The sequence below is a fragment of the Amphiura filiformis genome, chromosome 20 (genome assembly GCF_039555335.1).
Source record: "Amphiura filiformis chromosome 20, Afil_fr2py, whole genome shotgun sequence".
Lineage (NCBI taxonomy): Eukaryota > Metazoa > Echinodermata > Ophiuroidea > Amphilepidida > Amphiuridae > Amphiura > Amphiura filiformis.
The window spans coordinates 19,539,088-19,552,125 of NC_092647.1; the positions used below are offsets into that span (position 1 = coordinate 19,539,088).

Here is a 13,038-nt window from a genome sequence, read left to right on the forward strand (position 1 = left end):
GTGTTGTTTCAATGTTGATACAATGTTAAAATTACAACCTGTGCCCCCTGGGATTCCTACAACAATAAGGTACGGTATACATGTGTATTTGTATATTGAAACAATAAAATATGTCACACAACACACAAAGCATTGTTTAAAGATTTAAAATTCTTTTAATATAAAACATTTTACATTTTTAGAGTTCATTGAACTTTCATTTTAACAAGTGAACATTAAAGTTTTTGGATTGATAAACCAGATTTATCGACTTGTAAAGTAATCTTTTACATTCTTCAAATGTGCATGTTCTTTTTTACTTCATTAATTTCCTTTAAAAAATTCTAATTATGAAAGTTAAAGCCATATTGTAACATTTGCTGAGGAGAACGCCTCAAAAAAATTTAAATTCTGGTTTTTACACGATTGTACTTTAATAAGCAGAGATATTCTGCAGAAATCAAGACTTGAGGTGCTGTGTAGTTTTGTCAAAATCTGAGACTTTTTTTGAATAAAACGCAGGAACCGTTGTTTCATTATTATGATGGAAATAGTAGTCGAACATGTATGCGATGTTCATAACACAACATGGTACGTACACGGCATGCGGGATCACACATCAGAGGGTCATACCGTATTCCAACCGCTGAAGTAACATCCTAGTAGTAAATTCCAAGTTTCTTTGCTTTATACCTTGCTTGTTCAGCTCAAAATAAAAAGGGGACATTGCTAACATTTTATGGAAAATAAATCCTAATCTTTTTTTACAGAAATGTTATAATATGGCTTTAACGAGTACTGATGTAATAATATATATATTTTTTTACTTTACATTTTTAGAAAAAATATAACATTTCTGAGTACATATCATTACTTTACTTTCATTACAAAAAAGGCAGCTTACAACAGTCTGTACAGTGGCATTATCCGAGGCAGATCCATAATTGAGAGACTCAATAGGGTAATTTTGCATAATTTTGGCAGATTTGTTAGGTGAGCTGGCACTCCCTGGATTCGCCTCTGATAATGCCTAAAAATGATTGAAAGGCTGGTTCAAATAATCAAATTGTACACATATAATGTTTACACTACTTAGAGGAGCATTTGGTTTCATACTTTCTGCCGCTTGCTACTGAGCGGCGTGACGCTTCATCATACTGCTTGCACTTGTCTGCAAGTGGAGCGGCACACCGCTGTGCGGCAAAAGCATGACTTTGAAAGCCACTGTTGCAGTTCAGCACTGCTCCAAAATCATTTTATTCTCATACGTGAGAGCGGCACAGCTCGGAGTTTACTTGAATTCAACCCCCGCAATGCTGCCGCTTGAGCAAAGTGATGGAGTGATCGATATATCGGCTTGTCACTGGTCACCGCTAGCGTTTCTAGTGCGACTATGCAGTGAAGCAAAATCATCTCCAGAGTGGCAAAGCGGCAAGTGGCAGGAAAGTATGAAACCAGCATTAGTGTAAGAAGGTTACCTGCAATAGCTGCCAGGTGTCAAATATGTACATATTGTACAATATATAGAATGAAAATAGTTGCCAAATGCCTATGGCAGCTATTTCATAGAGCTCCTTCTTGCACTATAAAGCCCTCAAGTTGCAATTTTCTTAAACTCCTGGTGGAAACATGACCTCTGCCAGTTTATATATAACCCCATTTGTTACCGTGATATCGAAATATGTGAGCATCTTCCCAGCGACTGATGTGCCTCCGACGCCTCTCTCAACCAAAATACTATCTCCACTCAAAGCGGTAAGCTTCTGGTAATTGTACATCCCGGCATGATAGAGGGCGTGATTCAGGACATGGTAGGTAAGGACATGAGTGGCTGTTTTCTTGTCTTTGAGTTTTTCTTTTTGGGCGTCGGTGAGTCTGGAGAAGGCAGTGTCTGTCGGTGCGAATAGGGTGAGTGGATGGGCAGGATCCGTGGCTAGATTGGCAAGTATGCTGTTGTTCTGTATAATAGAGGAAAGCAAAATGAACAAACATTTATTACACAATGTACCATACCCTCATTACCCTACGATATTACAACTGATCACAAGGAATCTGGGGACAGGGGGCAGAGTGCCCCAACAAACATTTTGTTAAAAGTCCCTCTGACAAAAAATGAAAGAGAAAATTGGGAGGGCAAAGGAAAAGAAAAGAGGCAAGGAGCCCCCTTTCCACCAAAATTCACCACCACCCCCCGATCATAGGCCAAAATAGTGTAAAATACAAAATTTTGGCACAATAAAGCCCTTTTCTTCCTGATAATGGACAGTGGCGTAGATTTCTTTTTGACATTGGGGGATGAGGCTGGAAAAAATTTCTTGAAATATAGTGATTCCGGCACATTTTGGCGACAGAATAAGGTTATGGTACAAATGTGCGCAAAGCGCAAAGCGCACCAAAATTTTTGCCATTTTAAAGCTAAACTGATGAAATATTGTGCAAACGTGGAATCAATTCGCATGTAGTGCGAAAAAATTTGGGCTTTGGGGTCTAAAATGGCCAAATATGAGGTTAATTTGGTCAGAAACCCACATACAGGTATCAACATTGGGGGATGATTGTATGGACCATCCCCCTAGCAAAATATTGGGGGGTTGATCCCCCATCCTCCCAGGGATCTACGCCTATGATAATGGGCAAAAATTGTGTAAAATATGCATGCACATCGTCCCAATAAAGCCTTTTTCAGAAGCTCAAAGACATTACAGTATCTCTAAAAAACAAAACCGGTATAAGTATTGTATGATGCCCCGAAATGTTATTTTGCCCCCCCCCCACTGACCAAGAAATCTGGCTACGCCCCTGGTCACCATGGCAACACATTTTAAGCTATTAAGACGAATGAGGCATCCAGTGGCGGCACCAGGAATTTTTTCAGGGGGGGAGTGAATTTCATGGGGGGGCAAAATCGACAAAATTGCTGCAAAAAGTGGAAATATATGTAACTTTGGGGCTTTGCCTCAAAAGTGGGGGTGGGGGCAAGAATTATGTGGGGGGGCAAATGCTGGAATGAAATCACAATTTTCTTCTTTATACCTCATTTGTTTGGCTCAAAATTAAAAGGGGATAATGTGATCAGTGAAAACAAACATTACAATAGGAATCTATTCTTTATGCAAATCACACATTATTGCTTCATTAGATTTATTAAGTTTACTTCGAGGACTGTTAAATATATCGGGGATTTCAAAAATTCAAAATTCAAAATTATTTGATATCAGGACATTCTTCATATTCAGAATGCAATTCGATATGTCTGATGTGCTCTCATGTCCCCAAAAATACTGTCCAAACGTTGCTACCAAGGCCCTTAAATGTAAAACATTATGACCAAAATCAAAACACATTTGTAACATTTAAAAATATTTATGTATTTTGCTGGGTATACAATACACCCTTATATTCAGTGGCGGCACCAAGAATTTTTTTTTCGGGGGGCATTGAGGGGGCAAAGTGAATTTTAGGGGGGGGCAAAATGACCAAATTTTGCGCAAAATTGCAGCAAAATATGGAAATTTTGGGTTTTACTGGGGAAAGAGTTCTGACCCCCGTGGCGCCGACACTGGTTATATTCCTTACCTTCAAGAGGTAAGTCAGAGTACTGAGATCAGGTGCATTTGCAAGGAATTCTGGGAGATTACTTCCATAGGGTATGGGGTACATCACTTTGTCTATAAGATGAACAACTCCGTTGGATGCTGGAACGTCAGCCTTCAGGATTTGAGCTCCGGATGCAGTCACAACCTGGAGGAATGGAACAAAGAAAACATCTTTGAAAAAACTTTAAAGGCCCTTTCAGTGATTTCACAAGAACATTAAAAAAAAAATGGAAATTTGTCAGAGTTGCTTAGAAATAAAGAATAAGTCTACAGAATTTCATTAAACCACTTCTCCCCTGAATACATCGACAAATTAGTCAAAAAACAGAAGTTTTAGAAAGGTTTTCTACTTCAACTCAGATCGACTCGAGAAAATCGAGATTTTTTACGTACAGTCGCCATCAATCGACTGGAAAAACTTCCTAGTCCAGTGTTTCTAACACGGGGAAGTAGAGTCTAAATTGATTTAAAACAGGCGCTTAATTTTTGTAGTAGAAAACAAAATAAGCAATTAAAGGTCACCGAGGCAAACTAACGGTCAATTCAAATATGAAAAACAGTTAAAATTGTGTATTTTGTTTAAAATAGTAGCTACTGATGTAATAAGTAGTAGAAACAATACATAGCGCGTGTTGAGTGCAGTGGAGAGTGAGCTTCTTTCGATCTCGAGTCGGACTTTTTGTACTGTCAGTATCAAAAGTCCAGATTCATGTAAATGTTTTATTTTGTCTAAAATACACGGCTTTCGACCGAACCACTAGCAGGCTATGTTAGCACATCTATGCCAATTACAAAGGTACCAAAATCTGAATTTTGATGATTTTTACGATCGTCCGGATGAGCAAATCACTGAATGGGCCTTTAATTAGACTAACATCAGGGGCTATTTTAACGTGTCTCACTGTCACGTTCGTGCAATGAGATAAAAAGTGTTGATGAAGTAGAGTGCGTTTCAAAAATTAAAAATTGACATTTTACCTGAATGTGACCGTAAGAAAGGCTCTACCTTTGTCTACTATTAAAGCATATCTACACGGATTGTTAATTGTCACCGCACGAATATTTGATCTCCGCACGTACGTGACAGTGAGGCACGTTAAAATAGCCCCTGACTAACATCGTGACATGAGTAGACAACCAGTTGCGGTACATTGAGCATCCACAAAAATTTAGGTTAGTGGTCCTCCCAAGTGATTGAAAATTTCAAGGCAAAAATTGCATTAGGTGCTACACAGTGTCGACTTCCTATTCGATAAATATAAATTTAATACTCCGTTGGTGAGCGACGGGCGACTGGTATTTCACGAGCAAGAAAAGGAGTTCTATCTGATTGGCTAGCAATCGATCGCTTAGTAGTCAACTACAAACTCAAAACTGAGCATCGTATTCAATTCGATTGAAATCGATATTCTATTATTGCCGTAGATAAAGAGGGTGATAGTGTGTCAATAATGTACATTGTATTGCAGCTGGATTTTACATGCATTCTTTTATATAAATTTTTCTCAAAGAGTTGAATATGATCAAAATTTTTACTCAGGATTTCAAATTTTTTACCCGCAAATTGCAGTTAAACATATCCACAGCAAAATACCGGTCCTCACTAATTAGTGTATTTAATTTCCAGTTAGTGTATTTAAGATAAAACCTGACAACAAATAAAATTTTCTTGCAATAGAAATATCATATGGGATACTGATATGGTAGGCAACCGCCGCCACAACGTGGAGCTGGATATCTGGCGTAGCTGACTTTTTGCTCCGTGGAGCCAAATTGACCAATCATGATCATGTTAGAGTTTTTCATTACTCGGAGGTACATTGTAAAACTGACTAATTAAGTACCGGTCGACTTACTCATTACGTGAAGCGAATTTATTCATTAAGAATTTGCCAGGCGAAGCGTCCACGTGGTTGCAAGATATCCTCGGTCACGAAAGTTATGATTCAAAAAGTAGTTTATGAAAAGTACGAACTGACTTATTATTAAGATGGACATGCACTCATAAGAAACTCATACAGTATTGTACATAACTATATAGCTAGGCAGAGTGGTGGTAAACTATGCACACAGTTCTGCGATCTGCAGTGTATCGCCGGGAGCTAATTTGTATAACTTGCGCGGTGTCCCTGCCAAGGGCGTAAATCGGGTGGGGGACAGGGGGACACGTCCCCCTCACTTTTCAAAGTGGGGGGGACACAATATCAAATGTCCCCCACATTTTGGTCCCCACCCAAAAAAAAAGGGAAAGGAGAGAAGAGAAGGGAGAAAAGGAGAAAAGAGAAGAGAAGGGAGAAAAAGACAAGAGAAAAGGGAGAAAAGAGAAGAAAAAGCGTTAAATTGCACGTAATTGAGTAGGCCCATCACTGCCCATACCTAAAAATCCGCACAGCCGAGTCGATCGTAAGTATAACATATTATAGGCCTGTGATTATTTTGGGCATTGCTTGAAGGCGGGTCCTCGGCCCAAAAGCCTGTACTGTGGGCCCGGGCCCGTCACATTTTATCACCAAAGTCAGTTTTAAGACGGACTCAATGCTGACTTCAACATCAATCCATGCATGCTTTAGTAATAATTCCGAATTTCAAATCTCAAGTAAACTTTTGCAACTTGAGTTTGGTCCCTATTTTATTTTTATTTTTATGATAACAGTGTAAAAATTATGCACCAAATGACTTCAATTGGAACATCCCCCCTCAGACACCCCCTACGTATACATAAACAAGTGGTCGCTTTTGCTTCTGTTTTAGTGAAGACTTGTCCACAAGTTAGGCCGTCATTTCACAATTTTTCAGCTGTTTCAAGCTCAAATTTTACACAATAATTATAATAGTGCCAAAATGGTCCACCAAATGGCTTCAATTAGGTCTTCATTTTGCAAAAGGTTCTTACTTCTCAGGGGGGAACATCCCCACTCAGACACCCCCCTGCGTATACATAAACAAGTGGTCGCTTTCGCTCCTGTTTTTGTGAAGACTTGTCCACGAATGGCTTATTAGGCCATCATTTCACAATTTTTCAGCTGTTTCAAGCTAAAGTTTTACATAATAATAGTGCCAAAATGGTCCACCAAATGGCTTCAATTAGGTCTTCATTTTGCAAAAGTTTCTTACTTCTGAGGGCGGAACACCCCCCTCAGAACCCCCCCCTCTATGTCATGGTATGAATGACTAATTTTCATTGTGTCCCCCCCCCCCCCACTTTCAAAAATGGATTTACGCCCCTGGTCCCTGCGGAATTTGACCTTCAGCAAACTGCAAACCAGTTCGGATTTACTTTATATACTAGTAGTAGGCCATACATAGGGAGAGCGGGAGTGTTACGCCCTAGGGGTAGGTTCGCCACCCCTTCTTTCTCAGCACACTACGGCTATCGGGGAATTTAGTGATGGCAAAATTAGGTGACAAAGGTCATTATAAACTTCTCATATTAGCTACGTGACATATAGGGGCGTGTTCATCGAACTGCAGCCAAAACAAAAAATTTACACCAAAACATAACTTTTTCTTGCATTAATAATGTTGTATTATCATTGATACATAAATACAGATGGTTTTAATGGAAATCTGTATTGGTAACATATGGGATTTGTCAAAGATTACATACAGTTATAACTCCTTATTCGATTTGTATTTTGCATACCCTTAAGAAAATACAAAAATGTGCACAAGGAACACGTTAAGCCCTTTGAGGATGGGGCATGTTAGCCCTATATCTTCCCAGGCGGACTTACCCCCAAACTGGAGGGCGGACCTGCCCCATCCGCGTATTATGCAAAATATTGATAATTATACCATTAAACAAGGTAAAACAACTGAAAAGCATGTTTTTAAAGTTATGTGGCACTGGTATCAGTATTGCTCATACCACCGATTATTTCCTAATCCATAATCTCCCCGAAGTTGTAAACATGATACGTTTAAACTCATTTTGGACCCCTACGTTTTACCCTGACCCGACCCCTGCAACAAATTTAGTGACTCCCCAGAAGAGAATGAATGCCCTGTATACCCTTGCTAAATGTTTGCATTGAATATGTTATTGTTATGCAATGTTTAAACCTTTTGGGGGGGTTAGGGTGAACTTACCCCCACCACATGGGCGAACCTGCCCCAATATGGGGCAAGTTCGCCACTTTGCAAAACTTTTTTGTTTGCTCTATCCTGTTGCTATTGTAAGCCCTATAGTTCTGGGATTGTGGCCGTATATAGCTAAGACATAGGGCTTTCACATGGGCTAATCAGGTCATCCCTAACCTTAAAATTGACATCGCTAGGCTGGTCAGAAAAAATAGGCGAACACTCCCGCTCTCCCCTACTGTAGTTACTGTCCGTTTTCCTATACACAATACTCAGTGCGCTCACCATTGACGTGTGACCTCTACAAATAGTGTATGTTAGAAGTATAGGCCATTGCCTAGTTGACGTCACTACTGTGTAAAAAATAACCGACCAATATTTAAAGTATTCTCTGAAATTCTAGAAAATATAGTTTTGTAACATGTCCTAAATTTTTAGCTAATTTAGGTGTTTGGAAATATTGGTACTTTTGTACCAAAAAATATGAAGAAATTATTTCTAAACCGTGTTAAGTCATTAAGCTTCTCATTTTCAAGAACGCTGGTTAACAATAAGCAGACTATTGTCTCATTTAAGTAAACAAAAGCCCACAGTATTGTTACCTTGCGTTCACCCAACTGAAACTATAATACCAGCTCATACAAGTGCAGTGTGTATTTAACCAGAGAAGATCTGATGTAACATAGTTGAGCCGTTTTCATTGAGTGTTATCTTGGTTTAATAGCTTTTAATAGGGTTTAAGTCCTTCAAAGGTCGTGGTGAGTTCTACTGTAGACATGACTGCATCATGATTATTTTTAAGTCAACAACATTCAACAATATGATCACCGTGATAGTATGAGAGTATCAGTACCGTGGGTGTCAGTGATCCTGGCCTGACAGAGTAGACAAACAAACAAACACGCCACACACATGACACATGCATGCAAGGTAACATTGACTATACACTAATCAAACAATGGTATTGATCCTGTACAACTGGTCGTGGTTTATTTACAATCGATTCATTTAAAATCCCCATAGTAAACATTAATTTTGGCAAGAGTTTTCTCTCTCTGGAGCGAGGATGCATCCACTGGCTCCGCGTAATGAAAAGATCTAACATGATTGGTCAATTTAGCTCCATGAAGCGAAAAAGTAAGCTACGCGTAGCAGCTCCACGTTAATGGCGGTTACGACCAGCCATATATTGATCATGCGAAAATCTTAAAACATAGAATAGAAACAGTGTGGCAGGCGCTCAAAATCTCAAATTGTATGCTTAGCCTGAGTTGCACGGCCTATCTCGAATAAAATCACCATGCGTAGTTGTTGAAAAACGTGAGGATTCATCGTACTATCACGGCAATTTTTAACACGAAGATATAGGGATGATGACGGTGTGTGCTACATTAAATCTGTCTTTATTATTATTATTATTAAATGCACTTCAAACAATGAAATGTGTGCTGCCTATATGGAAAACAAATGTTTTTCACATAGCCTAAACATCTACTCTTGTTTGTTTGTTTGTTTGTTTACCCAGGTTGGTCCGTGAGGGACACATGCTAATCCATGGGAAATCCATGGACCATTCCAAGCTCATACAAGACCAAGGCAGGAACCCTTGCCCCCACCCATCCCGCCCAATCCGGTTTGAAATGTGGGGGGGGGGGGACACCCGGCCAAAATTGTTTAAAAGTGGCTGAAAAGAACAAAAACTGGGTCATTTTGCCAAAAGGTGGAGGGGACACGTCCACCCTGCCCCTCCCCCACCGGATTGATGCCATATGATCCCACCTACCCGGACATGAGTTGACCATTTCTACATATTCTTCAATGGACATTTGGTATTAATCAATATTTCGATCTGCAGACCCTCCCCCCATTTTCAAAAGTTTAAAAAAGTCCCCCCACAAATCCAAATTTGCTAGTGTAGCAAACAAAAAAGGTTTTTTTATTCTTTATAGGTCCAAGAGGTCCATTTTTTGGGCAGAAGGTCCTCTTTTCACAAATACCTCCTAGGAAAAAAGGTCCACTTTGTCAAAATCTCCAGAGGGACCCCCATTGAAACCCAGGCCCCCACCCATCCCACCTACCCGGACATGAGTTGACCATTTCGACATATTCTTCAATGGATATTTGTTAATACTCAGTACATCAATCTGCAGGTGGGGTGCAGGAGTGCAACTGCAACCCCCACCCTCCAATTTTCAAAAGTATAAAAAAGGGTGTTTTTTTTTGGAAGATTAAAAATTGGGCTACTTGAGACTCCTTTACAGTGGCCTGGCAAGCCAATGTGCCGCACCTTGACGCTGAAAAGTTTTGGAAACACTGTCCTGTCCACTTACTTGCTATGCCCCTGACCATATAGGGGGGTATCATTTTCTTCGGAAGGGGATCCCAAATATCGGAGGTCATTGACCCCCCATATATTTAGGACCGGGTCATACATTTTGGAAAGAAAAATAGGGAAGGTCATAAAAGTTTTGATGACCAAAATGTAGGAGTCACAAGAAACAAGATGACCACAGATAGTGTGTTTTATATTTTATTCAAAAAGACTGATTTCAATACAATTTTAGCCTGTTTACGGGGTATCGGTGATAGGAGTCATCAAATTTATTGGCCTTGACTTTTTTGTAAATTTGGGACCCCCTTCCGAAGAAAATAATAGCCCCAAGGATCAAGTTCCATTGATTTGTTTTTTTCCCTAGACCTACCTTGTGAAAACCCAACTTGGCACTCTCATAAATGTTGTACCTGTTGATGCGAATATCTTGCGGTGGAAGAGATTCCTCAAGTGGTGAAGGAAACACGCTTGGATACAAATAATCTGATTTACTGCCAAAGTTACCAGCATACCCCATCGCGAAATGATACTGAAGCAACCACTCTAGTTCTTGGCCTGCCATATTTTGCACTTCGGCCGGTGCATTGAAGAAAGCTTTGTCAGTGAAGGCAAAGGCGGAAAAACTTCCGGGGTACTTGGCACTATCTTGGAGGAGCTTTAGGAGATAAGAACCTGAGGAATTCTGAATTAGCTGGTGAAATTTGTTTGCACCCACATGATGGCAGACCTCTAGAATTGGTTGAAGGGTAGAGTTGGGTGCTGGGGTAGGTGCAGCTGCTGCAACACATTTTACACCAGCTACGAGGCAAAGGCTAACAATGAACACACTTTTGAGCTCCATTGTAAGCTTATCGCAACTAATTTTCAATGAACACAGATGTGGATCACAGAAATCTAGTCATAACAGTGCACTGTATAGCAGATGCTGAATGACCCGGAAGTTTCAATGAAAATTGTTATTGAACCACATTGAATTGCTTTTTTCATTTTTGCGAATAAGATATTTTCGTTTGTTTCTGAAACACTCCGGGGAAACACCATTAATTTATTTCCACTGGGTTCTAATAGAGGTTATATTGTTCCAATTATTTGTTCTTTTATGCTCTTCCCTTTGTGAATAAATAAGTGACAAATATATTTGGCAAATATTATAGAACTTCAAAGTTTGTGGGTGAACTTTTTGTGTGGGTCTCAGGAGAGATGAGCGCCACCACTCATCACATTACAACTTCATTTCAAAGTGGGTAAATGAAATAGAGGGCGTAGTTTATGTAGCAATTTACAGCCTGTTACAGCCTGGCCCTGGCAATTTAGACCTTTTCATGTGTTTTCTCACAGTGCTATAACTGTAGGCCTATAGTATAATTCAGTGATCTCAACAAAAAAGTGTACAAAATAATTGCCTAAAAGTGAAGGATAAGTCATTATATTTACATTTTTTGAAAGACATTTGGTGAAAGACGAGGAAAATAACAGCATTGACAAAGTTGAAGCCCCGTTCAAATATAGGCCTCTAGTCTTAGTCCTAGTTAATTTCTCTTGAACATGTTGAATTACAGATTCATGTAAAACATGTACCAGCAGGCTATGACACAAACAAAGGTGACAAAATCTGAATTTTATTTTGATGATTTTTACGATCGTCCATAAGCAAATCAGTGATAGGCCTTTAATTTGTTAACCAGATTTGTTATGGTATCATTGACAAAACATTTTAAACAGTGGAATAATCAGGAAAACACCTTTGGCCTTTAAACCAAACACCAAAGATTTATCACTGTACATTTTTAGGTTAATTGACACAATAGCAGTTCATTTCTAACTTGAGTTATATGTTGGCCTACATAACGTAAGAGTTGAATTTATAGGCCCTTATTTGAAATCATGCTTATCATACTCTCGATAAAAAGTGTTTCGGCACCTTTGTTAGGGAACAAACCAAAAGATCGATGACGTCCTATAAACGAAACTAGTTTCGTTTAGGGGGGGAGGGGGTAAAAATACTCGGATTACGTTTGTAATAAAAAAACATCGGTCTGATGAAGAATATGTCAATTATGAAGACCCGAAATTTTCAACATTTCAAGATTACGTTTCTGGCAGAGAGGGAGGGTGTCGAAACCAGTTACGTTTATAGGACGTCATCGATCTTTTGGTTTGTTCCCTTATGCGCCCGGTTATGCGTAATGATGTGCTATACTCTGCTATTGGTTAAACCGAAAGCTGTGTCATATAGGACATGTCAATGTTGGCCAAATTGTTCATTTCAAAAATACCTGGAAAATATGGCTCGATCCTGCCATCGCCCTAAAGAGGTCGGTCCGATCAACATCCCCACTTTTGGTGTTCATGAAAAGCAGATTAGGGCTGAAAGACGTTTTTACGGGTCTTGTAAGCCAAAATGTATCAAAGTGGTTTAACTCATTAATTGTTCACACAGTAGGGCGAGTAGGCCACAATAAGCCTATTCTACAGTAGACTATGCCATAGTCGATTTTTGATAAATAAAAATAATGTTATTTGATCATTATGAACGCATTCAGATGAACTCGAAATTATACTGATATTATTTTATTTCATCAAAATACTAGATACTGGTTATGAAAAAGTTTATATAATTATATTAGTGACAGTAAAGTATACGTAGGCTTATTGAATACAACATATTATAATGACACTTCAATACTTAACAGTTCTGATTTTAGAATCTACCAGTTTAATAATCGGGCTTCCAGTTTAATAATCGCGAAAGCCCGAGTTAAAAATCACTTGGGAAGTGAAAAACTATCAATTGTGCACAACTTGATTAAATCAGAGTTTTAAGAGTATGCACAATTGGCAAGTGGACTACGGAGAAGTCTAATTCTACAGAGCCTTCAAAATTAATGTACATCGTAGTTTTTGGTTGAAATTGGCTTTAAAATCATAATGGTGAAACTAACATGTGTCGAAATCGGAGATCTCCTTTAAGATAGTATAAACAATGATACAGTTAGGTTATGTCATAAGTCAGATTGAGAAATTATGCCTATATATTCGTATTTATTTAGG

General features: G+C 39.0%; 1 protein-coding gene across 1 annotated transcript; it reads right to left on the minus strand.

The window, feature by feature from the left end:
- Positions 1-132: 132 nt before the first annotated feature.
- Positions 133-10,912, minus strand: LOC140142622 (periostin-like). Its single transcript, XM_072164625.1, has 3 exons — positions 10,358-10,912; positions 3,556-3,720; positions 133-1,937 (listed from the first exon to the last, which is right to left on the minus strand). The coding sequence occupies exons 1-3, from the start codon at positions 10,826-10,828 to the stop codon at positions 1,590-1,592; spliced, it is 984 nt and encodes a 327-aa protein (XP_072020726.1). The 5' UTR covers positions 10,829-10,912; the 3' UTR covers positions 133-1,589.
- Positions 10,913-13,038: the final 2,126 nt, after the last annotated feature.

Excerpts from the sequence above, each read along its gene's own strand:
- LOC140142622 (XM_072164625.1), bottom strand. The coding sequence starts at position 10,828 with ATGGAGCTCAAAAGTGTGTTCATTGTTAGCCTTTGCCTCGTAGCTGGT. Across the intron at positions 3,721-10,357 it reads CCAAGTTGGGTTTTCACAAG|GTTGTGACTGCATCCGGAGC; the intron begins GTAGGTCTAGGG and ends CCATTCCTCCAG. Across the intron at positions 1,938-3,555 it reads CTCTGACTTACCTCTTGAAG|AACAACAGCATACTTGCCAA; the intron begins GTAAGGAATATA and ends TCTATTATACAG.